We start from the raw sequence: 16,473 nt of genomic DNA, 5'->3' as shown, positions 1-16,473 counted from the left end.
CTTTTGATTGCTCTTGCTTCTGAAAATCATGTTTATCTGAGTAAACACAATTCTCTTTGAAGACAAGACTATCCTTTAGCAAGCATAATTTTCCTGTCAATCAACAGTATGCACACACAAGCAATTGTACCGTGACCAGTGTTCTCTGTATGCTTCATTACCAAATGCTTCCAGTTTTCCCAGTGCCACTTTGTGTTTAAAAATCATGCATTCTGGCAGTGCTCATAACCAAAGATTTTAATGAAAAAAAAAAATGAAAAAAACCAAGAGGGGAAAGAATGTCTCCCTAGGTAGCTTCAGGAAGGGCAATTCCACAGGGACATAGCACAAAAGCAAAACAGAAAATGAAGATAAATATTCTTGTTATAGTTTGCACATTCATTTTCCAGGCAACTAAGAACATTCATGCTTAAAGCAGAAAGAAATAGCCCAAGGAGATTAAGTGACTTTGTCTTGATAGACAGTATTTCAAAACGATGAACTTTGCTAAATTTTTGCTATTCATTATTTGCCTTATAATAGGGTTTTCATACCAAATACAAATACCAAATAACAAATACCAAAACAGTTACCCTCGATTCCCACTGAACAGTGGATTCTACTAGAAACGTGCAAGACGTTTTCAATACAAGACAGTAAAAGGGGGGGGTTCAAAATTGTACCACAGTCCTGAAGTACAGGCTCTCGTGTGATGGAAAAAAAAAAAAAGAAAAAAAAAAAGAAGAAGAAGAAGAAGAATAGAAAAGCTAGTAGAAGTCTTTAGATGACATGTCTTTAGTTAAGGTCTACATTTTCCTAGGTCTCATGGTCATTTGTGTTCATCACGTTTGACTGATATCTGAATTTCTAGTAGGTAGTCTCAAAAGTAAGAGTAAGAAGATAGATAGTGATTTTGATGTCATCTTTATTTTGACAAGAACTAGGTTTCTACTTTTCATAGAAAGACTTGAATCCTTCATTACAAGCAAGACTTAAATGAAAATGATGAAGTCAACTTCAAGTGGAAATGTGAAACTGAAAATTAGGAAACTATGAAGACAAACGTAAGGCAATGCATCACTAAGATCCCCAGTTTCTTTCTGGCAAGTCATAACATAATGACACAGCTGACAGCACCCCAGCTGCTTTGTTTCAATGGACCGGGGCTTTAATTGCTAAGAATGGAAGAGGCATTCATCTATTTCACTAAATAATTCCCCTTCTTCTTCTTTAGAATCTTTAGAATCTCCAAATTCTGTAATTTTTTATCACATCTTGAAAAATCAGCATTTTTGTCAAGATGTGGAGTTGTCTTTTCTGGTCCCCATCACGTATCTTCTTTCATTATTAAATTCTTTTTTACCAACAAGATCTCTAATACTTAATTCAGATGGAAATTTGGTCTCATTACTTATAAATTGCTTTCCATAATTAGTTACAGAAAAATAATAGAAATTTGAATTAAAACCATCTTTCATGCAGCTATATAAACTAAGAAAATATAAATAGCAGTAAACTGAACATAACGAGCAACAAAAAAAGCAACTAACTTCCAGTATGTTTGAGACACTCAGCTAGCTGTGAAATCAGGAAGCAATAACCCAAAAAATCACAGCTATGGGCAAAATTATAACCTCCTTGTTCCAGTGCTGACAAATATTATATATGTTTGAAATTAGTGACCAATTTTATGTTGAATCTACTCCAAATAGCTTGACAGATAAAATTACCTACAAAATTAATCAAATAAATTTAGAGTGTGTTGGTCTGAACATAAACTTTCTTTTCATTCAGAACAGAGACAAAAGGAAAACTTGAATTTTATTTCATCAAGGAATTTAATTTAAAAAATAATAATCAGATAAATTGAAATGTCCACTTTAAAAAAAGATTTTTTTGTTGTTCAGATTTTGACTTAATATTATGTCCTGTTAGAATATCAACTGTGAAAGTGAGAAGTACTTTAAAAGAGAAACAGCAGTATTTCAATAATTGTTGAGAGTGAACAAGGCATATTCAACAACTTCATCAACTGGAAGTTACACTGTAAGTGCTGTTTACTGAAAGATTCACTATTTAAAAATAGAAATGTGCCTTCCAGTGAAATCTGTAGCTTATAAAATTGTCCAGTTCTTACTTCTACAACAGAGAAAATAGTGACTGCATTAAAATCAGCATGACTTTTAAAAGGTAGAGAATTTCATCAGAACCAAATCAAACCAATATCCTCAAATGCAAAACATCTATTTGTTGGAGCTGAGAGGTTATTAGAAGCACAGTGCCTAGTGACAAGCCAGAAACTAACTTCAAACTGTGAGCTGTGTTCACTGTATATACTGAACACGTAGTAAGCAGATAAGATTAGAGAATTAAGTACATTAAATGTCAAGCATAACTGATATAGAAAGAAGAACTCAGTGGAAAAAAAACTTAAGAAGTGAAAGCAGTGAAGGAACAAACTTCATGCTCACAAGCATGCTATAAGCTGAACAAATAAGATGCTCTTAAGTCAAAGGCAATTGCAGCCGTACATTATGACTGGACATAAGGAAAAATTTATTTGCCATGAAGGCAGTCAAACACTGGAACAGGCTTCCTAGAAAGGTCACTGATGCCTCATGCCTGTCAGTGTTAAAGAGGCATTTGGACATTGTCCATGATAATATGCTTAAATTTTGGTTAGCCCCAACATGGTCAGGTAGTTGGACTCAATGATCTTTGAAGGTCCCAATTCTATTATGTACTGTGCTATGCTATGCTATGATATGCTATGGGAAGGAAAAGTCAAATTGTATGCCAGAGCACAAATGAGGTGCGACCAGTACGACACGGGCAACACAGGAACTAAAAAGTCAAGGTATCTTACAGATAGATCTTTTTTCAGGAATCATTTCTGGGAACTAGAGGTTTGCAGAGACATTGGTTATGCCGAATTTTGTATCAAACAAGAAAAAAAACAAAACATGGAAAAGCATCACTTTCAGCACAGGATAAATCAAGTTCAAAAAATCAGGGCCAACTACTAAGCCTTTACTCATTCATGAAGAATTAATCCAAACTCAAATTCACATGAATTAGACTCCAAACAAAGAATAAGTCCATTTGTCTGAAAAATGAGTGATGAATTTGCTAGTCCCATAATATTCACTATGTGTTGTATTATGCATACATATCACACACAGAATCACACAGAATTGTAGGGGTTGGAAGGGACCTCTAGAGATCATCAAGTCCAACCCCCCTGCCAAAGCAGGCTCCCTACACCACGTCACACAGGTAGGCGTCCAGGCGGGTCTTAAATATCTCCAGAGAAGGAGACTCCACCACCTCCCTGGGCAGCCTGTTCCAGTGCTCCGTCACCCTCACTGTAAAGAAGTTCTTCTGCACATTCGTGTGGAACTTCCTATGCTGGAGTTTCATCCCATTACCCCTAGTCCTATCCCCACGCACTACTGAAAAGAGACCAGCCTCACCACTGTGGCTCCCACACCTCAGGTATTTATAAACCTGGATCAAGTCCCCTCTCAGCCTTCTTTTCTCAAGGCTAAACAGACCCAGTTCACTCAGTCTCTCCTCATAGGGGAGATGCTCCAGGCCCTTCACCATCTTAGTGGCCCTCCGCTGGGCTCTTTCCAAGAGATCTCTGTCTTTTTTGTACTGGGGAGCCCAGAACTGGACACAATATTCCAGATGAGGCCTCACCAGGGCAGAGTAGAGGGGGAGGATCACCTCCTTCGACCTGCTGGACAAGCTCTTTTTAATACACCCCAGTATGCCATTGGCTTTTTTGGCTACAAGGGCACACTGCTGGCTCATGGTCCATCTGTCGTCCACCAGGACGCCCAGGTCCCTCTCAGCAGAACTCCTCTCCAGCAGGTCTTCCCCCAGCCTGTACTGGTGCATGCAATTATTTCTACCCAGGTGCAAGACTTTACACTTCTATCCAATATCTATCCAATATGGAAATTGCAGTTCATCAAAATGAAGGAAATGGTCATGACACAGACAGACATAGAACACTGCTTTCAACACCCAGAACTGTCAGACAGGATGTACTGTTCAACATCATGGTAAAAGAGATCACAGGCAAGGAAAGTAAGGAGAATAGAGTGGTGGGTGCTGAAGGAACAAGGGCAGAAGGGTTAGGTCCAAAGGGTTCACTACCAGCAAGTTTATCTTACCAGCTGTAGAACAAATCTTGACAAATTTTCTGTTTTGTCAGATGGATACAAAATGTGATGCCTATTCACCAGTAGCCTGCCTCCTTTAGGAGGTAAATAAATGTTAAACCAGAAATGAAGTTTTCCCAAGCCTGATTCCAGCAGAAGATGCCATAACTGGAGGCACTCGGCCCCTGAGACCTGGAGTTGCCAGGCAAATAAACACTCTTACCTCAGGTCTTATTTTGTATCTGAATAATTGCAGAAAGAATATTTAACAGTTCCCCTATTCATTTGCATGCTCCTTAATGCTGATACACACAGAGTATGCTGATCACGAGACAAACTAATGCCTCTTTCCACTGAAATTACTGTAATAGCAAAGCCATTTTGCAAATGACAGGGTAAGTATCAGCTCGAATAATTCCAGAAAATTAATGCCTCAAATAAAATGCAGCCTTAGAGCTCAAGGAATGCACTTTATACTTTTTCCTTTTTATTCTTAATTTATATATATTATTTACTATGCTATCACTATATAGTCAAATGTGCAAGTAGTTTTCAGTATGAGGGGTATCTCTTTGTTCCCTCCCATCCCCAATCATTTAGCAGCCATTAAAAAAGAAAAAGCTCTGGATCTCAAGCTTTGGGTCTCAGAATCAGCTAGCAACTGAACCCTGAAGTTCACCTCACATGGTAAGGTGCTGATAAGAGGCATGCAGCAAGGACAGACTCAGCTGCACCTAACCTGAACAATCTGAAGTCAGGCCTGGCCTGTTGTCAGCATTTAGGAGAAGGGTTGGGAAAGACACATGCGCTTCCAGGCAGCAGTTCATTCATCTTATGGACCTTTAGGCTGCCCTGCAGAGATCTCTCTCTCTCCACAGTGATAGATAGAGGCCAAATCATCAGCGTGGAGTAAACACATGATTTTTGGAAGGCTCGGGGCAAATGAGAAAGACCCTACACAAAGCACAAGGAAGAAAAAGCTTCACAGGGTATTTTGAGACATATAGAACTTCTTCATACTATTTATGTTATTGGTAAACTAATAATTGCTTACTGCTAGTAAGAAACAACTACATTTTCCAACTGGGAGTTTTCACATTGTATCAGATTGTACAAGCATTGAAGAGAGTGGGCAAATTCCTTCTCCAGCCAGATCCTTAGGCGCTCCTCAGTATACAGGGAGCCAGAAACAGTCTTTAGCCATTAGGAAAAAAGTATCCACAATACATTAAACAAACTACAAAAAACCTCTGAAAGGGCTAGATCTAAAGCAAAATTAATCAGAGGAAAATGAGGGAGTCTGTACACCTTAAAGACTCTCTGAACCACAGCATATTTTGATCTGAGACTTACACACTGTAGATAAAGAGCATTCACTCTTTGTTCATATACCACTTAGCATACCCAGCTCTTCCAGGCAACAACATCCACTTTGTTATCTGTTCTATGCACAAACTGATCTTTTCTCTTCTTCAAAGCTGATGTAGTTGCTTTTGATACTGTGTTTGAGTCATCATAGGGTTTTAATTGTCACACTAATTGTAATAATTCATGTCTCTTTCTTTTTTTCCTTTTTAATTGAATTCTGGCTCCAAGTTCATCTCGTAAGTGGATTAAATGAGCTTTCTCGTGGCATTTACCTGGTTACAGAACAACTAAAAATACATTGTTCCTAACATCTAAAAGCCCTCATGATCCTTTGAATTACTGAAGATACTATTCAGAGCTCATCAATTAATAGCTGAAAGTACTAGGAAGCATATTTTGTTTTGGAATCTCTAAGTGATCCTATCACTTAGCCAGTAATTTCCACTTCCTTCCTACCTTCCACACTTTCTCACAACTTTATTTGCATTCAGTTTTGATCCTGATTAGGATCAAAATCGAACCTTCTCACTGTCCTCATCAGTTTTCTCTAGTTCACTTCAGATAAAGGTCTCAAAGCACATGAATTAGACGCCAAATAGAGTTCCAAACTAGTCAGTCAGTGTTACTGAGGCCTTGTATATTTAGTATTTTCTTGACAGCCCAAATGTTTTAACAGAGCTCATACTTTGCTGGATGGCAACAGGATGCACAGGGCTGCAAAGACTAGGAGGTTAAAATGTAAGATGTTCTTGACAACCAAAGAAATTACCAGTAAAAATGCAAAATAGTGTAGATTCTAGTTCCATATTAGTATAGACAAATACTACACAGGAAACAACCAATCATGACAGCAGCCATATTGGAAGAGATCCACAGGCTGCAAACAGAAAATGACTCATTTCTAACCTACTGCAATAGAAGTTAATGGACCTTATGCTGGGTAATGCAAACAGTAATATAATCTCTAAGAGGTGGGAAATAAACCTTCCTTTTTTTTTCCACTGGTCACTCTCAGCAGGTCTGATGCGTCAGGTGTTAGGCAACACTTTTCAAGATATGGAACAGCAATAAAGAATCTAGAAGAGAGGAATGAGTAAAGTCTAAGAGATTTAATCCATGAAGAAAAATCAAATGGATTGAAATTGTTTTATCTGGAGAAGGCACGAAAGAAAATACATTCTCTATGAATTGAATGAAATACTAGCAGTTTAGATTGCAGCAAAGGGCTTTGACAGTGTGCACATCATACGCACAGGGACCTGAATTGGAGCAAGAACCCCCAGTACAGGTGAGAGACAACTCAACCAAATAGCCTGCAGTCTGCCTGTTACGTCCCATTTTTTTAACAGATATAAAAAAGTTAAAAGACTTACTACTTCACAAATTCTACCAGAAAATCCACATAGGCCTGGTTAGTTAGAAGTTAATATAAGGCATCATACTACCAGTGATAGGGCACAGAGTCTCCATCAGGGACACCTGTTCATCAGACAGTCCTGTCAGCATTGCTGCTCTGACACACTGCTGCACTAACAGCACTGCATGTAGAAGTGCTACACAGAGCTAACCTCCATCTAAACTCCATTCTGTATTTGGTGATTCCTCAGTGTCACCTCTGTTCCCCTTCCTACCATTTTCAAGGAAAGGTCAGTCAGATCTCTGCTCATTTCCTCTTTCCCACTGCTTCACCTAACCCTGCATCCATCATTTTTAATTTGTTTTTTGTTTGTTTGTTTTTCAGTTCCACATGCCTTCATCCATTCCTTCTATTTGTAGCATTTTTTCAGAGCTATGCCCCTTTATTTTTTTCTTTTTTCTTTTTTTCTGAACAGTCTGTATCCATTTAAAATGTGTACATGTACTATTTGCTTTCCCTTCAGCTCTTGGAGCTGTTTTTTTTCCTGCCCCTGAAGCCTTGTCAGAGATCTTTGCTTTAAATGCCAAGCTGAGAAAGGCTCTGCAATCACCATGGACATTTCAACAGCTTTGGCTGTCTCACTAAGAAAAACAATCCTGCACCATCACAGTCAGGCTACTAAGTTATTTGTTGCTTGATTAAGGTGGGTAATTACCAACCATCTCCAAGTAGACATGGTTCCACTTCTTGGCACTTGACATAAATGATGGGGATAAACCAAGATCCCACTGAAATTCTGTAGTATTGAAAGAGGTGAGACTGAGTTTTTAAACTGCTAGTGGCTTATGAAACAGCAATTCTTGAATAAGATTGTATTTGAAAGGCACCAGCTAATACCATCTAATACACACTATCAGCTATTGATACAACTTGCTTTGTTTAGGGACATCTGATGAATAAAACAGATTTTTGTTTCCATCAAAACACTTCAAGTTGGATTCAATAGTGCTGAAGAGCTAATTGTGAATTGTATTTCACATCATATGCTGCAGACTAATTCAAAAAGGGGGAAACATTATGTTAAATAACACAATGCATGCAATCTGAGTCATCTTAGCGTATGATGAACTGGAACAATAACAGCAGCACAACATGAAGCAGCTGAATTTAAGCATGAGGGAGTACAGTACTTTTTGATCAGGCCTAATGTATGGCTGAGAATATATACAGCTGCACATACACCATTACATTTCTGGCAAAGAAAACAACATGAACACTTTTATCTATCCCCTCTAATGCAACTCTTCCAAATATATTTTGTCACTATGAAGTAAGATATATACAGTCTTGTTTGTATGAATAACAGGCAGCTTCAACATCAGTTCCTTGTGCTTCACTGTGAATCTGTCCATACTCGAATTACACAGATATTTGCTCTTTGCATCCTAATGAGAACTTTCAAGAATTCAATAACTATTAAATTAGTTTTACTGAATGTTATCAGAATGTTTCTGAGGGTTTTGTATTATCCTATCAGTGCAGGAAGGAAGGAATACCACACTGTCAATCCAATTATTTTTCTGTGCAGTTTTTGCAAGGAGGACAAGGCTCAAACACACTATTTGTCTTCCTCAAGGGAAAAAGAAGGGAACTGTCATCTTCAGGAATTCAGTACCAGTTCAGTGGAACTTGAGGAGAGGCACTTTTGTTAAAGCCTTTCAGTAGCCACCAGCTTCTAGCAGTACCTGAAGCACTGCCAGAGGAACTGGTCCCCTTGAAACAGCTGTTGAATTGACACACAGCCACACAGCATAATCCTGGGAATCTGTATCATGGAGCTGGAATTCCATCAAGTTAGTTTAGCCCCAGGATCAGATAGTAGCGAGTATTCTCACAGTCTCTTTGGAAGAAATTCTGGAGAAGCCTACCTAGTTTCCTTGCTCAGGTGGACTTTGAAGCCCTGACAAAAGCAAGGTCCCTGGGCGCAAAAATGGGGTAGCACTTATACAGCCCTCTGCTTCCAAGGAAGAAGCCAGAACACCAGCCCTCCATCCATCAGTCCAGTTAGTTTCCATGTTTCCCCAGTGCCTTGAGGAAATATCCAAAGTAGTAGTATTGAGAAAAGTGTACTTCAATTGCAGTTCTACAGGTGCATAGGTAAATGGTATTTTTAAATAAGCATTAAATGGGAATGTCTTCTTCTCTCAGCACTCCTCATTTGCTTTCCCAGATACATTTTTCCCTAAAACATACACTAGAAAAGTTTTTATTACTTTGCTCTCTTGATTTCTATTCTTGTGGAAGTGCTTCCTCAACTCCTTGCTGAGGCTTAAACATTAACAAGCCTTATCTGGTTTACAATTTTATTTACTTTCTGAGATGTGTAACAGCCATGTTAAGAAGTGAGCCAGCAGCTGGACTAATGGTTTCTATATATAAATCCTCAGATGTCCCACTGTGACCATTGTTCATCAGTTGCACAACTGTCCTTCTATCAGAAATGGATGGTGCCAGCGCAGTTGAAAACACAAGGGATCATGAGTGAGTACTAACAGTATTAAACAGCAAATGTATAAAAATGCCATGAATTCACAGGTTGGCTTTAGCCTGTCTAGTAATGAAAGATCAACTGTGTGAATATAACAATATCCACATACGAATACATACCTACAAACAAAGTGAATCAATACTCTCAATACACAATTAAAACCTGCTTAGCTTAGCAGTAAACCAGAAGAATATAATTATTTCTAACAGTGCTTACATTGCCTTCTCTGTTAAAAGCCATTCTTCTAGAAAATCTTAGCAGTTCAGAGAGAATAATGAACAGTTAATATGTGGCAGTAGTAATTTAGTTCTTCAGATTACTTGGTGGGGGTGGGGAGGGAATGTTGTATTTAATGCTTCAGCATATATGGTGCTATAAGATTTCCTTTTCTTTGCTTTCAAACTATGCCAGGAAAACCCTCCTACCTAAACATGTCAAATCTCTGGCTCTGTGTATGCCCTGCTAACTCACACTATGACTTTGCAGTGCACAACAGCATGCCACCGGGACACCCAGACACAGGGGATCCCCATGACTCTGTTAGGCAACAAATGATACAGAATCACAGAATCATGAAGGTTGGAAATGTCCTCTAAGATCACCTAGTCCAACTCCCAACACATCCCCTCCATGCCCGCTAACCGTGTCTATCAGTGCCACATCCACACAGTACTCCACCACCCCCCTGTTCAGCCTGCGCCACTGCCTCACCTCTCTTTCAGAGCTTTTCCTAATACTCAACTAGAGCCTTCCAAGATGCAACTTGAAGCCATTCTCTCTTGTCCTATTGCTGTTATCTGGGAATAGCAATAGGATGAGAGGACATGGCTTCAATGTCCAGCAGCAGGACAATTTTACAAAGGTATAGTGCAGGAGGGAAGTGCAGTGCTGCAGCAGCATTTCATGTAAGGCACCAGGCAGAAGTGCTACCCCTCTTCCAGTGCTGACCATCTTAGATCAGGTGAATATCATCCCTGGCACAAAGAAAGGGAAAGGGCAGCAGACATATTCCCTCTGCCTCAAACCCACATGGGACACATCCCAGTCCTGGCACTCCACAACATGAAGGCTTCTACTGAGCAAGGGCAATGCATGGCTAAGAGCTGTCAGCCATAGACAGCTTGTTGGATTTGGCATGGCACAGAGATGGACATAGCAAGGAAAACAGGAAGGCAGGATGGAGCAGGTCTGGCTGAGGCCTGCATCTCCCTCTCCCACATCCGCCTGACCCTTGCATGAGCACACAGCTTCAAAAACAACAGAAAAAGTTCAGGGTTATGTTTGTGTTGGATTATGAATAGCTTTTTTCTTATTTCAAATGAAGCATGCAATGTTGATTAGCATGAACTGCACAAAGCATGCATCAGCAGGCTTTGTAATGCCAGAAAATGAATCCACTTCAGCTGAACTACCGCGAAGAACTCTCCCCACCACTGGTAAATTGAAGAATTAGATAGACACCACGGTTCCTAAGCTGTGCAAAAGCAGCACATTTGCCCAGCTACTTTCCTTCATAGTTTTTGTGCATAAATTTTTATTCATGGCAGAGAGAGATTTTAGATTGAACTCAGAAGGCTTTTTCAAAGTCAAGCCTATGGCTTTTTCTTGTGTTTCTTTTTTTTTCTCTCTTTCTTTTTCTTTGACTCAGCTGAGCTTTCAGTCACTTTAACTTTAATTCAGTAAACTGGGCTGAGAAGAGCTCCAGGGGTGCCTCAGTACATCTCTCAGGAGAGGGGCTTCTGCTTTTCCCTCCTCCTCTCTCCCCCAGGGCAGCTGGTGGCAGCACCACACAGTCACCTCACTCTACCTCTTGTACCCCACAGCAGTGCTCAGCACAAGCTAAAAAAAAAAAATAAATAAAAATAAAAAAAAAGGCAAACAGCAAGGCTATCATTTAAGAAAAGAAGCTGCAAAGATGCCCATGGTCTATGGTCTGTGCAGATGACTCATTCCACAGCACAATCTAATTCCAAAACAATTACAGCAAAAGCAAAATCCTCACACAAAGGAGAGAAAAAGCACTGAGCCTGGACCTCTGCTGCGCACATGCCTCTATAATGCTGATATTACTGCAAAGATCATGCTGCCACTTAGCCATAAAGCACAACTGCCCATTTGCCTTAAGCCCCTGGATGGAAAATTAAAGGTAAAGAAAACAGAAAACAGGGCAGCAGGGGTTCAAATGTGAGTGTCTGCACACCAAATTTGCTCAAGGAGTTTAATTCAAAAAGGGAATCATCACTCTTTTGCTCCACTGTAATTTGAAATAAATGACTGACTGACCAAAGCCAATAGATTATCATATTAATTTGTAACTTTTATACTCATTACATTGTAAGAGAAGACCACAGTTCCTCTAAATATGTTCATTACTCAGATAATTATCCAAAACCATTATACAACACAATTATCCAAACAATTATCTAGGAGGGAGATTATTATCTCCAGATGCATCATGAGCTATTCTATGAAGTGTTCAATATTTATTGCTTTAGCGGCATTGGCTAGCTGTGATTGATCAAATGAGTCATACACCGTTCTGTCAATTGCACTTCTAGTGCAAATACCCCCTAACTCTGACTTCAGGTGGTGTAAATACCATGCATGAGCTCACACTTCACATTCATACTCAGTAGAAGAAAATATCTGAATTCACCAAAATCTAATCCAGTCAAAGTACTGCTCCATCACGTATGACACAGCTTGTCCTTTCTCTTGAAGCAACATTTGCTTGCAGTAAAAAGTAAAGAAAGCAAAGAAAGCCAAGTTCTGTGAAAGATTCAGATGAACAGTCAGAGTCCTTTTTTTTTGAATTGGAATTATTCACCAAACAAGTAGCAGAACTATTTAAAAATTATAATGATTTTACATGTCGCTGCTGAAAATTAAGCAGTAACAGGAATGATCTAGAACAACATTGCATATCACTGATCATGTAAAAAGAAATAGCTTTTATTTCATATCTTGTTTTATGGAATTCTTGTCTTGAGACTCAACTACAGTTTCGGGTTTCCTTGAGGTTTAGAATGAGTCTAATAATTCAAAGCAAAAGCACAGTTGAAGCAGTCAAATTCTACCTGTGCTCATGGGCAAAAGGAAGTGAAATGAATAAATCAGGCTTCAGCATAAGATTTAGTAAAAAATTTGACAGATCGTCTGTTCAGAATCCCTACTGAGTCCAATGTTATATTTTATAATTAAAGTTTCAGGATATGCTATTAAAGCTCTAAGAAACCGTAGGTCTTGAACAGCAAAATTCTTGAGCAAGTGCACCATCAATCCAGTAGTAGTTCTGTATTACTCCATTTCTTACTTTTTTTGGAAGTAATCTCACCAAGGTCCAATAAATTCTCTGAATTACCGTAAGTAGCTAAGTTTTAAAAGCCCATGAAGTGCATTCTATTTTGTTGTTTTAAGGCATCACATACTATGAGGTTTGTTTCACCATAACAAAGTCTTGACAGGGCTTACCCTAGCAGCACTTTCTTCAAAATATTCTTGGGCATTACTTTCAGATGGTTTTCTCTTAGTTGGACAGATCAGACAGTATGGATAGGCAACTAAGCCCCAGGGCTAGGCACGAGTTTAATTTCTTAGCATATCGTATCCACAAAGAGAAGCATATGAAAAGACAAGTTGATCTATGCTCTGCAGATTCTATTGACTTTAAATCGCAAAGTCGTATTTTCTCTTGTGCTTTCATAGAAAAATATAATTGGTGCCAAAGTGAAAGATCCCAGCACGACCTGTCTCCACTATAAGCCACTCCAGCTGTGATTGTGAGCAGATTTGTACATTCAGACACACTGCTGCAAGACAGACTTTCCTAACAAGCTGAGGTTGGAAGCAGGGAGAGACGAGACTGTCCTCACTCCACCCTTAAAGTCAAGAGAAGCTTTACAAGCTCCAGCACAAACCAAATGAGAACAGAATAAAGACTTGCAATTTACTCCCCACAGACCAGCTAGTACGGATACAGGCACTAATCACTGCCATAGGATAGGTGCTAACCTATAGTTTATTAACCTACATTTTATAAGTATTAGTACTGTCATTCCTCACACACCTTTTTCCAAGTTCCTGCATCAGGGTGTGGCTACTTTACAGTCGCTAATTTTTTGTCTGCACTGTGAACAAACCTGAGGTAGCTTACACTATCCTCTGCTGTATGGTGAAAAGTGGGTCATGTGGCCCCAGCATAGTATGTTCATACCCATAAGTGCTGGGTGGGCAACCTCTACAACCCTGCTGCCTCTGGATGAGCAACCTTGGTCTTCAGATACTGGTCTCATTTCTCTGAGTGCTCCAAAAGGGATGATCTGATTTTAATGCGTGACACACAGACACCAGTGACAAAACAATATAAAAAATCACCATACAAATGGCAACCTGCTCCCCTTTCTGATTTAGACATTACAGAGCTTAACCATTGCATACTAAAAGGAGAATTTAGCAAAACAAAACAATTTTTTTTTCTTTTTTAAATTAAGTGGTCATTTCTTTGAGTTTTCTGAGCTAATTGTTACAAAAATGGGTTCACTGTTTTTCCATACTATAAATGAATGGCCATAGCATACAAATAAAGAGTAACAGAGCAAAGAAATTATTGGAAAGACAACCCAGTCCTCTAAAACTACCTCAGAAGGAGCTAGATTACATGAGTATGAACAAAATGCTGTCAGTCCCCCTGGATTTCTAAGGAAAAAGTGAAGCCTCGTGAAAATGGCCTGTGTAGGAGAATTTCCCAACCTTGAGTACTTTTCTATTCATTTTCAGATTATCATACATATAGCTAAAAAATTGCCACATGCACATGTGGACAGAGCGATGACACCATCCTATCAAATGCATTATTGTGAAGCTAGGAAGGTAATAACAAAGTAGAAATGCATAAGAAATAGAAGTAGATTTAAAATTAAATGTGCCTTCATAATTAAAACATAAAATCAAATGGGTTTCCATAACTTCAACTTGAAAAAATCAAGTATCTCCTCCACATGCTCAAAGGAGTGCTTTCCATAACCGATGGAACTAAAAAGAACAGAAACAGACAAAAGACAGAGCTGGCACATGGATGTTATTATTTTCTTGCATTTTTGTGCAACCAATTGTTCTCAGTCCCTATTTGCTTGTTTGTTGATTACAGTTTCTGTCATGCTCACTCCTACCCATCTCGGTAATGAACAGAATAACTGAAAAAGTCCCTCTTCTTGTAATGATGCTGCAAGGTTGGAGATTCAAAATTTCGACTTTCTGAAGTTCTTCTCCCCAGGTAGGTTGGTAGTTTGCTGGAAAACAAGTTTCTGTTTGGCGCAGTGGGAGGTAGGTCATTATTAAAGAGGAAACAAAGACTTTTTCAGTGGCTACACTATATGAGAAGGTAAGGTAAAATAATCTGTAAGATGAGTCCAGAACATTAATTTATATATATTATATATTACATAAATAATATATATAGAGAGAGAGAGACTAAGAATTTAATTCCCTTTCCTTTCAGATAACAGTACTGCTGTTGTCCAAAGAAGTTTTACAACTGACTGCAATGGCACTATGATTTCATTGTGTGTTCATATTACCTTCACAGTGCAAAGGACGCAGCTTTTCAATCTTCAGGCACAAATCTGGAAAGAGTTAAAAAACAGGAGGGTGTCACAAATCAGAAAATGTAAACAGTGATTATAAAATGAGCTTCTCTTCAGCAGGATTTTCGAACATAAGAATAGTCATGTAGGTGGAAGTAGGTTAGAATGTTTTATGCTAGGTCTAAAATGTTCTGCAGAAAATAATTCATTCCAATGGCATTATAAGAGGATTTTTTTTCCTCATGGCCCATGCCAATTTCAGAAGGAAAACAAGGAAGATAAAAAGGACTGAAAACACTTCCTATCTATATTTGAAAACTGACATTTTGCTTCAAACATTTTCACATAACCGAATTATAAGGTTGTGACTTTGTTCCACCATGGAACAAAAATAGATGTACAACCTTCAAAGAACATCACGAAAACAACCTTTTTTCTCTGATCAGCTTTCTAATTATCAGAAATAATATCACAATAGCTTAAGAAGACATCAAGGAATTTCCACAAGTCAGACATTATGAAGCTAAGCAAAAGATAAGGTAATGTTTTAATGTATGGCTGGCGTACAAACCTGGGGTTTATAGCCATTATAAACTGCTGTTTTCCTCTGTATGTGAAAATATAAATCCCTTCTTCCTATAAGGTGTTTGTGATTTGCTGATGAAATCAGACCCAACTTGCTCATTTTTATGTAGAAGAAGAAAAAAAAGAAAGAAAGGAAGGAAGGAAGGAAGGAAGGAAGGAAGGAAGGAAGGAAGGAAGGAAGGAAGGAAGGAAGGAAGGAAGGAAGGAAGGAAGGAAGGAAGGAAGGAAGGAAGGAAGGAAGGAAGGAAGGAAGGAAGGAAGGAAGGAAGGAAGGAAGGAAGGAAGGAAGGAAGGAAGGAAGGAAGGAAGGAAGGAAGGAAGGAAGGAAGGAAGGAAGGAAGGAAGGAAGGAAGGAAGGAAGGAAGGAAGGAAGGAAGGAAGGAAGGAAGGAAGGAAGGAAGGAAGGAAGGAAGGAAGGAAGGAAGGAAGGAAGGAAGGAAGGAAGGAAGGAAGGAAGGAAGGAAGGAAGGAAGGAAGGAAGGAAGGAAGGAAGGAAGGAAGGAGGGAAGGAAGGAAGGAAGGAAGGAAGGAAGGAGGGAGGGAAGGAAGGAAGGAAGGAGGGAAGGAAGGAAGGAAGGAGGGAGGGAAGGAAGGAAGGAGAGGAGGGAAGGAAGGAAGGGAGGGAGGGAAGGAAGGAAGGAGGGAGGGAAGGAAGGAAGGAGGGAGGGAAGGAAGGAAGGAGGGAGGGAGGGAAGGAAGGAGGGAGGGAAGGAAGGAAGGAGGGAGGAGGGAAGGAAGGAAGGAAGGAAGGAAGGAAGGAAGGAAGGAAGGAAGGAAGGAAGGAAGGAAGGAAGGAAGGAAGGAAGGAAGGAAGGAAGGAAGGAAGGAAGGAAGGAAGGAAGGAAGGAAGGAAGGAAGGAAGGAAGGAAGAGGAAGGAAGGAAGG

The 16,473-nt window shown here is 39.3% G+C and overlaps 1 protein-coding gene across 5 annotated transcripts in view; it reads right to left on the bottom strand.

Moving 5' to 3' along the window:
- Nucleotides 1-16,473, bottom strand: part of LOC107324988 (uncharacterized) — a 364,407-nt gene that overhangs the window by 240,568 nt on the left and 107,366 nt on the right. For 4 of the 5 annotated variants that reach the window (XM_085549905.1, XM_085549923.1, XM_085549916.1 and 1 more), the window contains exon 2: nt 14,998-15,042. The exons of the other annotated variant lie outside the window; for it this stretch is intronic. In XM_085549905.1, the coding sequence (XP_085406031.1) occupies nt 14,998-15,042 (45 nt within the window). The remainder of the gene's footprint in view (nt 1-14,997; nt 15,043-16,473) is intronic. 5 annotated transcript variants of the gene reach the window in all.

The sequence above is a fragment of the Coturnix japonica genome, chromosome 1 (genome assembly GCF_054131305.1).
Source record: "Coturnix japonica strain WE chromosome 1, WE-NBRP24, whole genome shotgun sequence".
Classification (NCBI taxonomy): domain Eukaryota; kingdom Metazoa; phylum Chordata; class Aves; order Galliformes; family Phasianidae; genus Coturnix; species Coturnix japonica.
Note: the sequence above shows the minus strand (reverse complement) of the source record. Positions and strands in the feature narration are given on the sequence as shown.